The following is a 19,163-nucleotide window of genomic DNA, read 5'->3' as shown; positions in this document are numbered from 1 at the left end:
TTCAGCTATTCAGTTTGTGGCGTTTTGCAATGTGATTCAATGAGTGACGGATGACTGGTTGTCGCGTCGAGCGGCACAATTCACGTGCGTGCTGTAAAAAAATGAAAAGCAAAAGCCACTGGTTTCTTTTAGGCACCACACGGAACTTTCTTGAACAACGACCGCTGCTCCGCCACACACTCTTTTTCCTAGTTTACCTTACACCCCTATTTCTTAAAGACGTACACTCATAATTACAAACGTTACAGTACTTACACAGCCCATCAATGTGTTTTATAATGACCGTCCACCACCCCTGCTTTAGTTAGCAACGCAGTCTGGGCAACGTAGACCAAAGACGAGCTAGACACGCTGCTTGTGTTTACCTTAGATATTAATGGAGGCAAGTTAAAAAAAGAAATGCTGTTGTTTTAAGATGCAATCACCGTCGCACTATGTGAATAATCGAGGAAAAAGGGGTTAAACTGGATGAGATTTTCTCTTTTCAGAGTGGGAAATGTGCGGTCTGAAACCGAAGTAGAAAGTGCAGGATGAGATGGTGTGTCATTTTAAAATTACACCTTGCCACAGCCTGATCCAGGATGAAAGCACAGACAATACAGTGCACAAAAAAGTGAATTTTGTATTTTAGCTCGCGAGAGGCTGGCTAAGTAGATCTTAGGGTAAAAAAATCTGGGTACCCCTGTACTACAGTATGTGTTGAAAGTATGTAAAGTGCTAGGACCACACTTCTTTGTTGTTTTAATGACATTATTCACAGCCGTCATTTTGACACAGTAAACAGTATGAATAGGGTACCATTATTTTTATTTTGTGTTTTATATAATGTCACCTGTCACGGACATATTAACATCAATTAACAGCGTCGTCGCTTTGAAATAAAACCATTCAAACGTGCCCCGCTATTTTTTTTTTCAATTCCAGAGCGGATCAAATGACATAAAAAGAACGTGAGCAGTTCTTCAGATCACTCTCATTGGTGCAAATGACTACAAAGCACCGCTTATATCAAACAAAGTGTCTTGAACTTGCCAAACCTGCTTTTTTTTTTTTTTTGTAAACATCCTCAAATGAAAAGCACAATACCAAATTCAATATGCGCAGTCACCCGAGATTGCATCACGTTGGCGCGTATTAATGAAAAGATGGAAAGCGGCTGACTCGGCAGGGGGAAAACAGTCTGAAAGGAAGATTGAAGTGTTTCTTCGGAGCAGCGCTTACTGGAAACCGCCTGCGTGCATTTCACTTCACAATTTCATCTGATTAAATCGGGCAATTTATCAAGTACGGCTGTGCGTGGTGGCAATTAGCATTACTTGCAGTTGTTGTAGCAGTTTTATCACGAGTAGTTGTACGTCTGGTAAAAGCAGTACTTTTTAGCATTTGTAGTGGTTGTAGTAGTAGCTATCTGCAGACAGAAATTAATATAGTAGTTGTAGAAACAGTTGTAATTGTTGTTGTGTGACATTGCATGTATTTGTGGTTGTTCTCCCCAATTTTCAAAGTAGCAACTATGACCAGTCGCAGTTGTTAATACAGTACAACCCCGGTTCTCGACCAAGAGGCGCTTTGAGAACCGATTTGTTCGAAAAACCGAATCGATATTTTTCCCACGTCTGCGTTCAGAGGCTGCGTTATACATATATATTATATATGCAGTAACAACGCGCGTCGTGGATCAGCTGGTCGGGCCCCCCGTGTTGTGTTATTTCCGGGTCTTGTCGCAGTGCGTTCGGGTACAGATTTTCGCTCGAAGCAAAAAACAGAAGCAAAAAAAAAAAAAAAACTAATCTCGAAATTTTCCTTGGAAAACCGATTTTTTTCGAGAAAAGAGACGTTCGAGGACCGAGTATTCACTGTAGTTGTAAAAATTACAGTTTGTAGTCATTGTTAGAAGTTGTTGCAGTAGCACTCACATAGTCGTTTAGTAGTTAGAGCTGTAGTTACTAGTACCGGTGGTTAGATGCAATTGGTTTGCTTGTTGTTAATAGTAGATGCAGTTAGCAGTTGCTGGTGTAGAAATACAGTACATGGAGTAGTTGTCAGTGATTGTTTTACTAGTTGTTAAAGTAGCCATTGTTGTTAGGGATCCTGTTTGTATTTTATAGCAGTTTTGGTGGTAGTAGTAGATGTTTGTCGTTTATTTTTAGCACTTGTTAGTACAGTAGTTGTTGCTAGCAGTTATTAGCTGGAGAGCTAAGGTGTGATGTTTCCGGACAAGTTATAATATAGTATTTACACAAATTCATTTATGTAACGAGATGGAAAATGGAGTATATTTTAACACGTGCATTGGAAATTTGTCAGTGAATGCACTGGAAAGCGGACGCTTATTCATATGTTATACAGTATATTTTTTTAATGAATATCGAAGACTCGATAGGCCGACAACCCATTTGAAATATTCCTGAATATCACGCGAGAACAAACGGCAACAGTTAATGACTTGACAGTAAACATTCCCAACTCGCAGACACGTCAGGACACGCGTCGAGCGTCTGAAGAGTCGCTACAAGTCTGTCACAGCGAGCGTTGTCATTCAGACACTTCATCTCTTTGAAGATTTATTCATCTGGGCAACAATTGAAGTGACTGTTAGCAGCTGATGTTCGCAGTAATTGTTGTAGCAGGGAGTACTTGTTGCTAGGAGTAGTTTATTTTTAAGCAATTGTTGGTATTTATTGCTAGCAGTTGTTCAAAGTCGTGCCGAGCAGTTGATAGCACGTTGACGGCAGTTGTTAGCGATTGTTGTAATTAGTTGTTGACAGTCAGTTGTGGCAGAAATTATTGCTAGTAGTTGTGAGGAAATGTTTTCATTGGTCTTTCTAGGTAGTTCTCAGGAGTTGTATTGTAGTAGCAGGTTTTGGACGGTCCTTTTTTCAACATGCTACGATTAAGAATTAAGATTTGGTCATTTTTTGGTAGCAACTGTTGTAGATGCAATTGATGTTAAAATTGTCGGTACTGGTAGTTGTTTTTAGTTGTTCAAAATTATTGTAATTGGTTGTTGTTAGGGCAGCACGGTGATTCAGCTGGTAAAGCGTTGGCCTCACTATTCTGAGGACCCAAGTTCGATCCCGGACCCACCTGTGTGGAGTTTGCATGTCCTCCCCCCACGTGGGCACTCCAGTTTCCTCCCACATCCCAAAAACATGCGACATTAATTGGACACTCTAAATTGCCCCTAGGTGTGATTGGCCGTCTGTCTCCATGTGCCCTGTGATTGGCTGGCAACCAGTTCAGGGTCTACCCCGCCTCCTGCCCGTTGACAGCTGGGATAGGCTCCGGCGCTCCCCGCAACCTTCGTGAGGATAAGCGGCAAAGAAAATGGATAGATGGATGGTTGTTGTTAGCGGTTGATAGAAGTAGTTGTTAGCAGTTACTGCACTAGCAATAGTTTTCAGATGTTAGTTGTTGTTATCCATCCATCCATTTTCTTAGATGCTTATCCTCACAAGGGTTGCGGGGAGTGCTAGAGCTTATCGCAGCTGTCAATGGGCAGGAGGCTGGGTACACCCTCAACTGGTCGCCAGCCAATCGCAGGGCACATTAAGAGAAACAGCCGCACTCCCAATCACACCGAGAGGCAATTTAGAGTGTCCAATCAATGTCGCATGTTTTTGGAATGTGCGAGGAAACCGGAGTGCCACGAGAAAACCCACGTAGGCACGGGGAGAACATGCAAACTCCACAGAGGCGGGTCCGGGATTGACCTCGTGTCCTCAGAACTGTGAGGCCAACACTTTACAGCTGATGCCACTGTGCCTCTAGCAGTTATTAGTTGTTTGCAATTATTAAACACCCAATTCCTTATATCAGTAATAGCGTTGAAAAGAACGAAATTAAGAATATATGCCAGAGCACGTGCTGCCTTAATTTCAAAATAAGTGTGCGCTTCCACGCCCTCTCCCTATTATAGCGCACAACATCACACCATTACGTTAGCAGTTGTGGCTAGCATTGTTATTTAGCACAAGTTTATTACAATTTGTTTATTACAATGGCGGACCATAGAGGCTGCTGTTAATCGTCAGCGTTTTTTTTTTTTTTTTTTTAAAGCAGAAAATAAATAAAAGTTGGAAACCAGCAAATATTAATGACTGACATCTGCTTAAATGAATAACTGGAAATACCAGGAAGATCATAACTTTGGCATGGGTTGAACAAGACGATGACTGTCACAGGGTTGTAAAAAAAAAAAAAAAAAAAAGGGGCGAGGCGAAGCCACTTTTAGTCGTGATGCAATTATTTATGATAGTGCAGTCCTGCGTTATCTCAGCCCTCAGAATAACCGTGACCTCCCGTCAGCAAGACCCACACGGAGGTTAACTGCAGGGGGTGCAGGAATGCCGGGCGAGGTCTCGGTGTTTGCACGTACACACCGTTGTCCGATCAGCACACAAAGAAGAAGAATTTAAAAAAAAAGGTGCAGCCGTGCAACCTGGCAGTCCATCGCGGTCGAGGTGAGATTATTTAAAAAAAAAAAAAAAAAAAAAAAACACGTTATCACTGCCGTCTCTGACTTCCTGCTTCCTGTCCCGTTGTCATGGTGACGTTTAAAGAGGCGGCGGGCAGCCTGCCGTATGAATATTAACAGCGCTTCTTAAATGTCACTTAGCTGAAATGCACACGCGGAGGAAATCGGCGGCCAGGATGGGAGGGAAAAAAAAAAAAAAAGAAGAAACATGTTGAGTGGGAGAAGACGCGAGGAGGATGGCAGGACGCCGGGAATTAAAAGAGTCTCTTGCCACGCAGTACTGAGCCTTTAAAAAGGATCGAGACACACAACCGCCATGATGTGATACCGAGACCGTAAATACCGTTTATAAATAAAATCACATCAGCATTTACTTGACTTCAATTTAGACTCCCAGCGTGAAAATTCCACCTTCAATCTGTGTACATTTGTGACTTTAAGTGGTTTTCAGAAATGACTTTCTTCAGAATTCTGATTGGCTAAAAAATTATTTTTAAGTATGAGTAAAAAACGCCACCTGTAGCTTTGACATGTGCATAGTTTTAATAATTGTAATTCAATTAAGCAATGGGTGCCTTTTGCTTTGTGTTTTCCGGAAAATACTTTCTCCGGATTTCAACTGAGCTTTGACATTTTTCACGTCATTTCCCGTAATTTCCGGCCCATAAGCCGTGACTTTTTTTCACGCTTTCAACCCTGCGGTTTATGCGGTGATGCGGCTAATTTGCGCATTTTTTTTCTTACGGCCGTATGGAGGCACTCGAGCGGAAAAGATAAGAGTGAGACCGGTGGAATATATGTGCCGAGGAAGTGACTTTTACCGGTCGGGCCCTGTTAACGCTGCACTTAGCGTGTTACTGCCATGTCTCAGTGATTTTTACTGGTATGTTGTTGTTTTTTTTTTTTTTTTTTTTTTTTAAAACGGACCTGTTAGCGTGGCACTGGTGTTAGCACGGCGTTGCTAGCATTAGCGCAGCGTTGCTAGCATTACCACGGCGGTGCTAGTGTTACACTCTCTGTGTGCCGTCTTTGTAAATATCTCTCATTTCAATGTGGGCACATACGGTTTTTACACAGCTGCGGCGTATGTATGTACCAAATGGTATTTCCTTTACAAATGCACTGGGTGAGGCTTATAACCAGGTGCGCTCTGTAGGCCGGGAATTGCAGTAATTTACCGTAAGGCGCGTGAAAACATACCGTCTAGCAACACTTTTTCCATAAGACTGACAACACACTGAAACTGAGCTACGGCACTGAGGAGAATTCCATACAGCGGTTTAACGGGACATGTTCTACGTTGAACTGATATGACTATTTCTCGGTCGATAGGGTCCAAAATAATGACTACTGGTGCGTTTTACGGTGTAGCTCCCTCAATGATTTCAGAGTGTGTCTTCATCAGGTCATGGCGAACACACGTGCCAGATTCTGTCAATAAGAGCCGAGTGTGCTTTACATAGTGGCACAATCGCACATTGATCCATAAACACAACGCAAAGCCCGTTAATGTAATGTTAACGGAGCACGCCGTGCCAAGCGCCTTGTGGTGCAGATGGTACAAACGGAGAATATGGAGGAATAAGAGAAGGATTGAGAGAGAGGAGGTCTGTGACACCTCTCTTTCTGCCCACACTAAAGCTGCCTATTATCTAATCCAAGGGAAAAGAGGGGTGGGGGGGTGACAGGGACGCTCCAGGAGGCGCCGGCGACGACGAGGGAGCGGTCATGGCCGTCACCGCGGCGGCGCCGACACAAGGCTCCATTGTGCCAGGGAGGGAGTCGGCGGGAACCGCTCGCACCGTCTTTTTTGTCAACGCTCGTGTCACCGTGACCGTGAGGGAGCCAAAACTCAAAGCTTGTTGCTCGCGTCCAGACCGCTTTCGGAGACACCCTGGTAACCGTAACGCAGCAGAGAGTATGAAAAGCACTGCGTTTTTTTTAAAAGGTCATTTAAAACCACGTAGAATATGTGAACAAAAGTCGAGAGGACATGCTTTTCAACAACTTTCATTTACACGCTAAAAAAAAAAAAAGCAATAACTTTGACTTGAAATTCTTGGTACCGTGGATATGAAAAGTCTTCAAAGTCCAGTTCAAACGGAAGGCTTTTGTGATATGTGGAAATGAAACCAATAGAAATGATTTCAAACCTTTTTCCATCGTTAATATGACTTATAACATGTAAAACTCAATTGCGGGGGGAACTTTTCAAGAGAGGAAGTAAAAAAATTCCCAGGGCCTGAGACGAGCTCGGAACACCTTAACGGCACCTCGGGAAAATCCTAGCCGCATGCTCCAAATGCCTCATCTGGCTCCTCTCGATGCCGAGGAGCAAACCTCTCACACTGACTTTAATGAAGAGCCCTCCAGAGGAAACACAATCTGGCCGCTCATACCTGCAATCTCGTTCGTCGGGTCACAACCCACAGTTAACTGACCAAAGGCGAGGCTAGGAATCTGGATCAACCGGTAAATCGAGAGCTTGGCCTTTCGCAAACGCTCCTTCACCACCACAGATCGATACAGAATCCGCTTCACTGCAGACGCTCAATCCGTTCCATTCTTCCCTCACTCGTGCACAAGAACCCCGAGATACATAAACTCCTCCACTTGGGGCGGGATCTCATTCCCTTTTCCCGACTGAGGACCACGGTCTCAGATTTGGAGGTGCAAATTTCACGCTCGGTCGCCAACACCCATGTTGCACCCGGAAATTCTGTGGAAAAAGTTCATGAACGGAATCGGTGACGAAAGGCGGCATTGGCAGAGTCCAACCCTCGCTGCGGACGAATTCGACTGATTGCATGCAAACTCTGGAACTGGTCTTAGAGGGACAGAACAGCCCTTGTTAGCTATTCCATAGTCCTGGAATCATTCGGATTGTATTCATTCCGACGCAACCTCTCTGGTCAACTGCTTACACGTAACGTGATCTGTTGTAATCGGCCGCATACTTGTGCATTATATTTAATCGGAAAAGCCACGTGACATACGCACATCGACGTAAACGTCACGTCATTTATCAAGGCGGAGGACTCTTGTGTATTCATCATAGCAGTTGGTATTGTTTTTACACTTTTATGAAAACAACAGCTTGATATAAACAAGTTCCAAGTAGCTAAAAACAAGATCACCGTCGCATACTGTACGAGCTCCGGTTGGACGCCGACATTTTTACTAACGGAAATTATGACATCACTGAGTATTTACGTCAAGGGAGTGCAGCCCACAATCCCGAGTTACGGTGTACCTGTTGAAAATGTACTTCTGAGACTGTCTCGTATTAGCAGGGCCGATCGAGCGGCCAAGCACAATACTCGCGTTTGAATGCAACGCATGTCTCCAAAATCTGCATTTTCCCTTTCATTATCATGAGTTTGCAAAAACGAGTTACCGCGTCGCTAGCTTTTCTGTGAGTTGAGTTAAAAATGTAGCCGTGGAAATGGAGAAAGAGGTGCGGGCTCCGCTTGGGACAAAAACGAAAATAAGAAATGTACACCTCTTTCGTTGGTACAATCAACGTAATTTAACACAACGCTGACTGTAATCACACGCTACATATTTAAATTCCATCGTGCGGTAAACTAACCTTAGCAATGAGGGGAGACAGGTTGCTAACAATGGTTACCGCCGCATGATGAACCCAGCCATTGATGCATTACTTGTAGGCCTCCAGACCTTTGTAATTCTTTAGTCGGTCCACGTTATAATCGCTTGTCGAGAAGAGGAGATAGTTGACAATGACCGGATAGGTTACCGGCGCCCACACTTGTGTGCTCCGTTTGTGTTTCTCCGAGGCGTATGGGTCGAAATTGTCGCTCAAAGCGCACTTCCTGTCCTAACGGTTTCTTGAAACAACAACTAATGAGCACCGATAACTTTACAGTCGTTTTAGCCATCATGCGTCACTTTTTAACAGCCGTACGAACATTTGTGTAACTCCAGTCTGTATGCGAAAAGCGACAGAGAGAACGGCGCGTCAGTAGAGTGAACCCATCCAACATGGCCACCAGATGTAGTCACGTGGTCTATATTGGGATAAGGGTGCTGAGGATGGAGCTGCCGGGCAAGAGAGCGAGAGGAAGACCAAAGAAAAGGTGGATGGCTTAGACCTCTAATGGGACAAGCGGAAAGGAGGAGGAGGAGAAGAAGATGCAGAACAAGAAGAAGAAGAACCAGAGGCAGTCAAAGGGACAGAACATGCAAATCGCAGCCTGGATTCAACCCTGAACTTCGGAACCGCGAAGCAGCTGTGCTAACCACTAGGGTACAGTGTCACCTGTTTTGGGAATGAGTGAAAAACAAAAACAGAGGATGCTGTTGGGACAAAACACGGAATGACACGGCCGAGTGAAAACTGAGGATGAGTTGAGAACGTGTTACCGTACTGCAATATTCCAATGTTCCCAATGACATTCCAGCAGCTCCACTTTCCCCACTGTGTGCCCGCAAACACCTGTGGAATCTTACACAATCCTCTTCTCATGACAGTACCGCACACAAACAACAATAATATACAAAAGAGGAACAGCAGCAAAATGGACATAAAGGATTTGGAGGCGGTAAGGTGTCCATTTTGAATGCTCGTCATCCCCCCCCAAAAAAGACACAAATGGAAACAAACGAAAAAGCGAGTAAAACGTCACACACCTGCTCTTCCCGCGGACGCCAAGTCCACATATTTGCTCGAGGTCGGGCAACTTTTTGAGGATAAAAAAAAAAGAGGAAAAACACGATAAAAGTGAAGAACGCAGCAGTTTCTCCGTCCACTTGCGGTTGTCGGGAAAAGTGTGACAACCAGCAAAGAGTCAACTCCGATGGCTTTCTCCAAATGGGCGTGGCGAGAAACTCTTAGCCAATCGCAGACGAGAAAGCGGGAGCGTTCGGCGTTTCAACCAATCGGTAAGAGCGATTCTTCCCGGGGAGTCAAATGCTGAGGAATGGGGCGGAGCCAATGGGAAAGGAGAAGACTGGAGTCGATTTGACGTCATTGGCTCAACTCGCTTTTATTTTGCCCACATCGTTGTTTTCATTTAAATCCTATAATTATGTTTAGATTACAGATTTCTGTGTACGTGTCAACTAACAGAAAAATCACTGAACGATACTAATACCTACTAACCAACGCGTGTCGACATTTAATTGACCAAAAAAAGTTATTCCAATTGTTGTTTTTATAATTGTGAATTATATGTCATGCAGTATTTTCAACTTCTAGAAGACTCCCAAAAATATTTGCAATAGTAGTTGAAGCAGCAGTAGCGCTACTCGAGGTAATATTAGTAGTAGTAATTTTCCTAATAATAGGAGTAGAGTTATTTAATTGTTAAAGTTATTAATACACTGGGGGTGAAAAAAATAGTACTAAAGCAAAAATGCTCTATTTTTGCTTCTCTTCCGCCACCCCGTGTATAAAAGTGTGTACTGCACAACCCCAACTGTGGCCTCCTTTAAAACTTTAACCTGAGATCCACACCCTTGCAACAACTCTTACAAAATGACTTCCATTGCCCCACATTATATCCACGCAAAGGAACAAATGTGTGCGAAATACAAATATATGGGGTGTCTATATTTCAAATACATATTTGGAAAAAGCCTCAGTGTGTGGCAATAGAAGCTACTCGCGTTATGTGACTTCAATCTCAAGGAGACAGTTGATTCTTGCTCGCTACACAAACATACAATACATAAAATATTCTGGGAGCTACATACCTAATATATGACGAAAATACTCCTTGTAAAAAAAAAAAAAAAAGCAAAGAAAAAGGCTTTAAAATCCCCTCCCGGTGCGTCTTACGACTTCCCTGCGCCTTGTCTCGCTTCGCCAAGCTGCGGCCCATAAAGATAAACAATACGCCCACCGGTGAACAGTGCAAAGGCTTCGGTGATAACAATATAGACTTAAGGCACGATGTGCCCATCCGAACGGTAAAAAGCGTCGCCTCCCCGGTTAACGGCTAAACCGACGTGATTCACTCTTTGTCGAAAACGGCTCGATTCATACAGTACACAATCGAAGTATTGTGCTGAAGGAAGAGGAAGTAGCGCATGGACACGAAGTATTCACCTGTGGGTCCGTGCAAACAGGCGTGACGCCGCCGTGCACTTTGCACATTTGACGGGCCGCGGGGGTGTTGTGAACAAGCCTGCCAAATTTGAACGATTAAAGAAGTAATAAAAAAAAAATGGCAGGTACTGAATATAAAATGAGACAAAATGGTGACAAATCAAGCAGTTCTCCCTGCTCTCAAATGGTGTGGGCGTGGCCGTGCTACACAGTGACACCGTACATATTTTTTACGCCTTCAGGTCCATATTTGAGGCACGGAAATATATTCGGTTAAACAGTGAACACTGAAAATGGTGAATTAATACATGAATCAATAAAATAGGTGTGGTTGTGGTTCGTCAATAACTGATCCTGTTTCGGATGGTTTCCCTCATGACTGCTGACACACATTCAGTAAATGTTCAATCAGAAGATACACACACACACACACACACACACACACACACAAAATGATCAGCAGCCAGTAAAAAAAAAAAAAGCTAATTGAATTTATTTTTAAATGGGAATACCGGGAAAAATGTGAGCAATCCACATCTTTAAAAGCGAAGAAGACGTTTTTGCAATGTTGCTATTTTAGCCAGGAGCATGAAGTCGACTCATTTGATTTGCTCGCGCGGGCCATCTAAACTGATGTGGTGTGCCGGTTGTGGCCCCTCAGCCCTGAGTTGGACACCTGTGGTGTAAATTGTACTAAAAAGGAAGCAGGGTGACGGCCATAAATCTTCTAAAATTGACGCTGAAGTGCGAAAACTTCAACTGCAGAAAACGAGCTTTGCGAAATTATGACATTTTTAAAAAAATAATTGTATTTTGGGGGGGGGGTATTAGAATAAATAAACATTGAAAACAGATTGGTGGCAATTGTTGTTCCTCATTTTCAACTTCCACTCAATTGTTTTCCTCTCGCGGAAGCAGAAGTTGTGCACAAGCTGCAAGCGACATAAACACGAAGTCACTTGAGTCATCGATCACTGCGCAGCGCGGCCTGTAGGTGGCGCCGCGGCGCCGCACTCGCCCTTAACCCTTCCCTCCCTTTTCCCCTTTGCGCCGGACCCGCGTTTGTTATTAGCGCACAAGCCTCCGCCTGCAAGCACATGTCGGACGCAGCAGCAGCAGGAAGGCGGAGAACTGGGTCAATCCCTCACCCGTGCTACATGCTACATGCTAACGATGCGTCGAATCCGCGTCGTGTTGGTGGCTTGGATCAAAGTCTCGCCTCCTTTCCCTCGCACCGTCTTTGTGTTCACCATGGCCGTTGTTGTGCTCGGATGACTTTTTGGAGCGCACTCGCTTTTCCCCCTCCACCCGAGGACTAATTCATGACTATTTCACTTTTTTTTTTTTTTTTTTTAATTAGCAAACTGTGTCGGAACCATCCAGAACGCACATTTGTGCTCGAAGCAATCTGGGGATTCACTAAATGGACTTCCTTTCTCCCTCTATGTGACCCGAAGGGCTTAAAAACAAAATATAGTTTTTGCGCACGGATGCTGCTCTCTGAACCGGACTTGAGTTTGACGCGCGATTGGCGCTCTTTTAAAAATCTTGAAAGTGTCTAAAATAATCTTGGCGCCGACTTGGTGATGATTTCCAATTAATTGGGATGCGTCTGGGAGGGCCTGCCGTTCTCTGCGAACCGGAAATTGGTTTTACGCACAGCACCGTTGTCATTGGAAATGAACGTAAATAAGTAACAAACCCTCATTAAAATTGTCACGATGGCGATTTTGGGCTCCCGGGTTCGGATTTCCTTTCGGGACTAGAGCAAGTCTCATAAGTGGAATGCATAACAAAACCTTTCTCCCTTCACGGACGATTTCCCGCAGAGAGTTTTAAGCGGGACTGATGTGAGCCGGAACTCCGAGCCAGGATGCCCCCGGGACCCGAGCCGTCCGCGTGGCTCCCCGCCAACTACACCCGGGACGAGATGCGGAACGCCAGCCCGCCGGGTCTCGGCTCGGATCCGCCCCCGCTCAACTACTACAGCCCGCCCCTGCTCGCGCTCATCACCGCGGCGTGCGCGCTGCTCTCCGCGGTGGGCGTGACCGGCAACGTCCTGACCATCGTGGTGGTGGGCAAGTACCGCGACATGCGCACCACCACCAACCTGTACCTGTGCAGCATGGCCGCGTCCGACCTGCTCATCTTCCTGTGCATGCCTCTGGACCTGTACCGCATGTGGCGCTACCGGCCGTGGCGCCTCGGCGACGCGCTCTGCAAGCTCTTCCAGTTCGTGTCCGAGTCGAGCACCTACTCGACCATCCTGAGCATCACGGCGCTGTCCGTGGAGCGCTACGTGGCCATCTGCTTCCCGCTGCGCGCCAAGGCCCTGGTGACCAAGCGGCGGGTGCGCGGGCTCATCCTGCTCCTGTGGTGCGTGGCCCTGGCGAGCGCGGGGCCGGTCTTCGTCATGGTGGGCGTGGAGCGGGACCAGCCCGGCTTCAGCGCCAACGGCACCGAGACGACGGCAACGGAGGAGGACACGCGGGAGTGCAAGATGACGCACTACGCCGTGGAGTCGGGCCTGATGGGCGCCATGGTGTGGCTGAGCTCCGTCTTCTTCTTCATGCCCGTCTTCTGCCTTACGGTGCTCTACAGCCTCATTGGGCGCCGTCTGCGGCGGCGCCATCGCGAGACCAACATCGGCTCGTGCGCGGCGCACCGGGAGAAGAGCAACCGGCAGACCGTCAAGATGTTGGGTGGGTTTCACGCATGCCCATGTACCTTGTACTGACCCATGTAAAAAGTAACAAAACCACTCACGCGGTACAGATACTCAATTTTAGAGATTAAAGACCACCATAGACTAACTAGCATATTCCAACACAAACGGTGGCGCAACATCCACCGATATAGATCCACAGCATAGCATAGACAACGGAACCTCGAGATACAAACTGAATGGGTTCTTGAATGGGGCTTCAAAATTGAAAAGTTGAAAACTAAACACTAATTGGCCATTTTAAATCACGCAAACGTGAATTGGTTCCCGCCTCGACAAAAGCAGTGATTAGTAGTGAACCGCACAAGTTTCATCCATTAAACGTTTGCCCACCGTGACTCCGTTCGTCCAGCGGCAAATGTTTTTGTTTGTAAATGGGATCATTCGATAATTGAGATGTTTTCCGTCGTATTCTTTATCCTCCGCGACGAGTCGCTCCTTTTGCAATAAAGCCTCGATAACAGCGAAAATCCGTGAATAACTGAAGATGGATATGATTGCCTTCTTTAATCCCCTAAAGTGAGCATTTGCTCCCCAAAAAAGAACCAATAAATCTACGACCAAGTGAACCCGCTGACCTGTTCTCAACCGCCTCGGGTGCATAAAGGTTTGAATAAAAAAACGGTAGAAAGTAAAGGTTTCCTGTGCCTGCTCCCGTCTAGTGGTGGTGGTCCTGGCCTTCGTCCTGTGCTGGCTGCCCTTCCACGTGTGCCGCTACCTGCAGTTCCGCTCGCTGGACGCGCCGTCCCCGCTGCTGTCGGCGCTGTCCGAGCACTGCAGCCTGCTGTCGGTGGTCCTCTTCTACCTGAGCGCCGCCATCAACCCCATCCTGTACAACACCATGTCCTGGAAGTACCGCGGGGCGGCGGCGCGGCTTTTCGGGCTGGGCGGCCAGCGGCTGCCTCGGACCCGCACCACCAGCGCGCTGAAGGCCGTGGCGGACGGCTGGATGGAATCCAGCGTCGGCTTCTAAAGCCTCGGGTGGGCCGGCACATCGATAAACATTCATAACTTATGGACAATTTAGTCTGCACTGTACCGAATAGCCTCATTCGAAGTAACCCGCGCATGAAAACGCAGCCAGGATTCGAACCGACGACTTCCGAAATAAAGCAGATGTGCTCATCGCTTGCACACTTGTCGCACGAACAGTTTTTGAGACTTGGCAGAATAAAACGTTCCTCGAGTCCTGCACTATTTCTTTTGTGAAGGACAACCAGAGCGCTGTAGAAGTCGTGACTTCGCTGTTTGTGCGTGTTCTATTATTTCATGCCATTTTGTGGCATTATTGTGCAGTGGAACTTCTAAAACTTCAAAATTATACATGAAGAATCTTGAAATAATCTTTTTGCTGATCCCCAGATGTGAAATTCGAATAAATTTTACAATTTTCTTTGCCAATTCATGTAAGTTTTGTCCTCTGTTACCTAAAATATATGTATTAATTGATCTGAATTTAAGTTATTGATTGTACATAAATAAAATAAAATAGCTGAAATGTGAATTTATTGTATTGCATTGGTAAATTGTAATTTATAAAATGGAGAAAATGAGAATAAATCGTTTTATCATTGAAATAAACTGAACGGATGGATCGTTCATAAAATTATACATACTCATTGGACATTTTTTTAAAGCACTCTTCTATGAATATTGATATAAAAATGAAGGAAATTATGGGCAATGTTGTAAACAACACCAATTTGAAATTATTTACAGAATGTGTAAACAGACATCTTCCTCAAATCGTCTGGTGAGGTCACTTGTTGCTAGGCAGACTTTACAGGGCTATTTTTTTTTTTTTTTTATTTCCACATTTGGAAGATGAGTCAGTCTTAAAGTCTTGAAGGTGTTTTTTTTTTTTTTTTTTTGCTTTTTCTAGCTGGTTGGAACGTTTTGCAGTCACGTCGCAAAATGTCCCCAAGCTGGAAAGAATAACGTCCGCATTTTGTAATTACCATTCCATATTGTTTCATAAATAATGTAAATGTCCTGAAACACGAGTCAAACTGATCCATTGTATATAAAACGTCTCTCTCGTTTTGAATAATGTTAATGTTTTAAAGACGTCGTTTTGTGAGCATTGTCGTGATTCTAAAGGCAGAATTTTGTGCTGGTTGTATTTAATATTGTGACCTTCAATATGCCTTATTATATGTGCACATTTTGTCTTCTTGTAAATAAATGCTTTGCGGCCATTAAAGGTGTAAACGTGTTTAATTTGTTTTTTTGACTTAATTTTTTTGTTATTGTTGACATTCTTCGTTATGTGTGGGCCACGTGCCGATGTGAGCGGAGCGTAAACATTTCAAATAATTACGCAATCCACCAAGTTGTGACGTAGACATAACCGCGTCTAAAAAAAACGTCGATAAACTTTGAAGTGAAAAAAAACCTGCTGTAAATCCCCCCCCAAAATTGGTATTAATACGCTACATATTGTGACAGCACACAGCAAAATAAGCACCTGTAATCAATTTCAGAAAAAAAATTAACATTTATTGGGCATAAATATATTATATATACGCTACCGATACAGTTACGTCTTACATACATAGGGTAGTATTTGCAAAAAAAAAAAGAAAAAACAAACAAAAACAAAACTATACATTAAAATTGATATGGCAGTTTCTTTTTTTATATAATGCATATGAAATTGTCTAACATTTACAATACAAGAAGAAGAAAAGCATGACTTTCTAAAAAAAAAAAATCTCAAATTCATAGACCGTGACAGCCTGGAATGTTCGCTCTTAAAATTGTGAGATAAAAAATACACTTTTCAATTTGTTTGCTGTTTTCGCGTCTCCGCAATCTGTGGCCAATCGCTCAACCCCCCCCCCCCAAAAAAAAAAAAAAAAATCTCAAATTGCTGTTTAAAAAAAAAAAAAAAAATACAAACCCCAAAAGTTTAAAATAAAAACAAGGCACAAGTGTGTGTGTGTTTTGTGCTGCTCCATGGACACAAAAATCAAAACGAAACAGGGGGGGAGGCGGGTGGGGGGGGGACCCGCTGCGCTAAATGGGCCGCTTAAGAACTGGACATTTCATTCCCCCTTTTGTTCCATCAACTCTTCTCGTGTTGCTCCTCATAAGGAGGAATAAAAAAAAAACAAAACGAAAAACTGTTGGGGAGCAACTGGTGACAAAAAAAAAAAAAATATCGGCCAGTGAGATTCCCGGTGAAATTTCAGGATGAATATAAAATTCACTCGAACATTTAAAGGTGAACTTCATTTAACCTTCTCCGGACTTTTACCGCACTACCGACCGTTCAACGTTTTTGTATTTTTAAATTTTTTTTGCACTCTCTCTAAATTGGAACTGAGGTGAGGAACAAGAAGTGGCTACACGTCACTAAAATAGCAGCTAAATTTCTATTCGTGACGAAAATTCGGGTTGCAGCAGCAAATTTTTTGGGCCAAGTTTTGTTCTGCATGAAAAAAAAAAAAAACAACCAAACAAACAAAATGGCGCCAGAGGGCAACAGGTCACCCATGACGACCATCGGAGTTCCGGTTTCCCTCAGACGAAACGATAAATATAGTTTATCGCCTCATCACATTGACACGTGAAATGTATCAATTACTTTTGGAATGAGAAATCAAGGGTAATTTTTTTTTTTTCCAACTGTTGTTGACGTTTGGTAATATCAAAACACTTGCAATACCCCAACGTCATCATTTATGATTTGATGATTTGAAATTTTCGGACAGATTTGAACGAGAATCACGGAGGTTTGACGTACGTGGTTTGCCTTCGCGGCCCACATAAAATTATGCGGCGGGCCGGATCTGGCCCCCGGGCCTTGACTTTGTTCTCAAAAAAAAAAAAAAAAAAAAAAAAAAAAAAAAAAGCTCCCCCGATTCTGATGATAGGACATTGTGATTTCCTAGGAATGTTGTACAAGGGATCCTTTCGAAATGTGCAGCAATTTCAAGAAATGAAGTGCTGCATTTGATCTATTTTTGAGTGGACCCTGGACACTTGACGAGTGTCATCAGTAGAGTCCCAGAAAGGGATTAAAGTGACAAATTTTTACAGTTGAAATGTTGCGCATGTTGCCCTTTGCCAAATTGTTTAAAAATAAATGTGTATTTTCCGTACTATAAGGCGCACCTTCAAGGAATAGCTAATTTAAAACCTTTTTCATATATAAGGCGCACCACATTATAAGGCGCATAGAATAGACGCTACAGTAAAGACTGGGGTTACGTTACGGATCCATTGCGCTCAATATTGATCCATATACAGTGGTATACCAGGGTTTTTCGTACAAATCAATTTTGGAATGAAAATTTCGAGGTTTTTTTTTTTTTTTTTGCTTTGGTTTTCGAACGAAAATTGGTATTCAAACGCCCAGACCGGCTGACCCGCGACGATTTGTTATTGTGCTTTCGAACGCACCCCCGAAAAAACCCCAGCAATGTTAACCCCCGATCATGTCTCCAAAGAAGGCAAGTGGAATAAAAGCTAACTGCGCTAAACGGTACGAAAGCCATAATTTTGTCGAACTCAGTCACTCCTAGTAAAGCGGAATGTTGCAGAGGACTGCAATATTTCAATGACGTTGTCACGAGCCACTTCAGGAAGGTGCTCAAAAGACTGCAGAAATAGTCTACGTTAAATTCTTTCTTTGTTAAAAAGGGGCGAGTCACCCCCACCGAAGACATTTGAAACAGTTTTGTGCATTGCTTTTTTTTTGTTCCATTAACCCTACCTATACTTGCAAGTAAAAAAAAAAAAATCATGTTACGTACTTTCTGTGCAAATAAATTTTTTCACCCTCATTATTGCTTATTTAAAGTTATTCTGCACTTTTGTTAATAAAAAAAAAAAGTTTACAAGGCTGGGGGCCGAGTCGCTACAGATACGGCAATGCGCTCCCAGCCTAGCGTACTCTACTACTAAAGCATACATTTTAAGCAAAAAATAAATATATTTCTTAAATGATTTTATGATATAAAGTATTTAAACTATACATCTATTTCTACTATGTTGTTTATTATCAGGAAAAGCTAAAAAAAAGAACGCTTTAAAAACTATTTTTAGGCTCGGAACGCATTATTTCATTTTCCATTCATTGTAATGGGAAAACTCGCTTCGGTTTTCGAACTTTTCAGTTTTCAGTTCCTCCTGGAACAGATTGTGTTCGAGAACCGAGGCACCACTGTATAAGACGCACCGGATTATAAGGCGCACTTTTGAGAAAATTAAAGGCCTTTCTTGAGGTGCGCCTTATAGCGCGGAAAATACGGTAAGTAGGACATCCAAAGTTCAGAGAACGCAAAACGAAGTTCACACGCAACAGTCGAAAGCGCGTTTTGACGTCCATCTTGAAATTTCCCCCACTGCGAGCCACATATCGCTAACTTTTGACTAGCGGGGCGACTCACCACGCGTGCGAACAAACTCCCTTCAAAGAACCGTAACTCCCGCGTCGCGACACGGCGAAAAAAAAACCAAAAACAATTTCAAAAATAAAAAATTACACGTGAACGCCAAACGTAACAGCCTGCCAGTAGTGTTTTGGATCAATATATCAGCCCCCGCCCATCAAGACTAATAATGCTCATGGTGATATAAAAGTGCTTCAACTTAGGCTAATCGTAAGTGTACTTACCTCCTCTAATAGCTCTATAGATATCTCTGTACTGTATATCATCTCTTAGCAAAAAAATAAAAATTAAAAATAAAAATACTGGATACAAAACACTCACCGCTACTCGCTACGCCGAACAAGAAGTCGTCAATATACTTGCCCGCCTGCGCTCGTCGCTTGCGTGATTGTTTTCAGCCTTTTTTTTTTCCCCCGCCCCTTCGCTTTTGTCCGTCCTCCTCTCCTCTAGGGGGCGACATGTTTCGACAATGGCACATTTTGCTTTAGC

At 43.8% G+C, this 19,163-nt stretch overlaps 2 protein-coding genes across 3 annotated transcripts in view; one reads left to right on the top strand and one right to left on the bottom strand.

The window, feature by feature from the left end:
- pld1a (phospholipase D1a) overlaps nucleotides 1-9,287 on the bottom strand; it is a 33,380-nt gene extending 24,093 nt beyond the window's left edge. For both annotated transcript variants that reach the window (XM_061844170.1, XM_061844172.1), the window contains exon 1: nucleotides 9,131-9,287. The gene's annotated coding sequence lies outside the window, so the exon portion shown is untranslated. The remainder of the gene's footprint in view (nucleotides 1-9,130) is intronic.
- Nucleotides 9,288-11,613: 2,326 nt separating this feature from the next.
- On the top strand, nucleotides 11,614-14,630 carry ghsra (growth hormone secretagogue receptor a). The gene is made up of 2 exons (XM_061843865.1): nucleotides 11,614-13,252; nucleotides 13,938-14,630. Exons 1-2 carry the CDS (start codon nucleotides 12,424-12,426, stop codon nucleotides 14,246-14,248), a joined length of 1,140 nt encoding a protein of 379 aa, XP_061699849.1. The 5' UTR covers nucleotides 11,614-12,423; the 3' UTR covers nucleotides 14,249-14,630.
- The last annotated feature ends 4,533 nt before the right edge of the window (nucleotides 14,631-19,163 follow it).

The sequence above is a fragment of the Syngnathoides biaculeatus genome, chromosome 15 (assembly GCF_019802595.1).
Source record: "Syngnathoides biaculeatus isolate LvHL_M chromosome 15, ASM1980259v1, whole genome shotgun sequence".
Classification (NCBI taxonomy): domain Eukaryota; kingdom Metazoa; phylum Chordata; class Actinopteri; order Syngnathiformes; family Syngnathidae; genus Syngnathoides; species Syngnathoides biaculeatus.
This window is presented reverse-complemented; position numbering and strand designations above follow the sequence as displayed.

Bases quoted from the DNA above. Each gene is read 5' to 3' on its own strand.
- ghsra (XM_061843865.1), top strand. From the start codon at position 12,424: ATGCCCCCGGGACCCGAGCCGTCCGCGTGGCTCCCCGCCAACTACACC. The intron at 13,253-13,937 runs GTGGGTTTCACG...GCTCCCGTCTAG, and splicing joins GCAGACCGTCAAGATGTTGG to TGGTGGTGGTCCTGGCCTTC.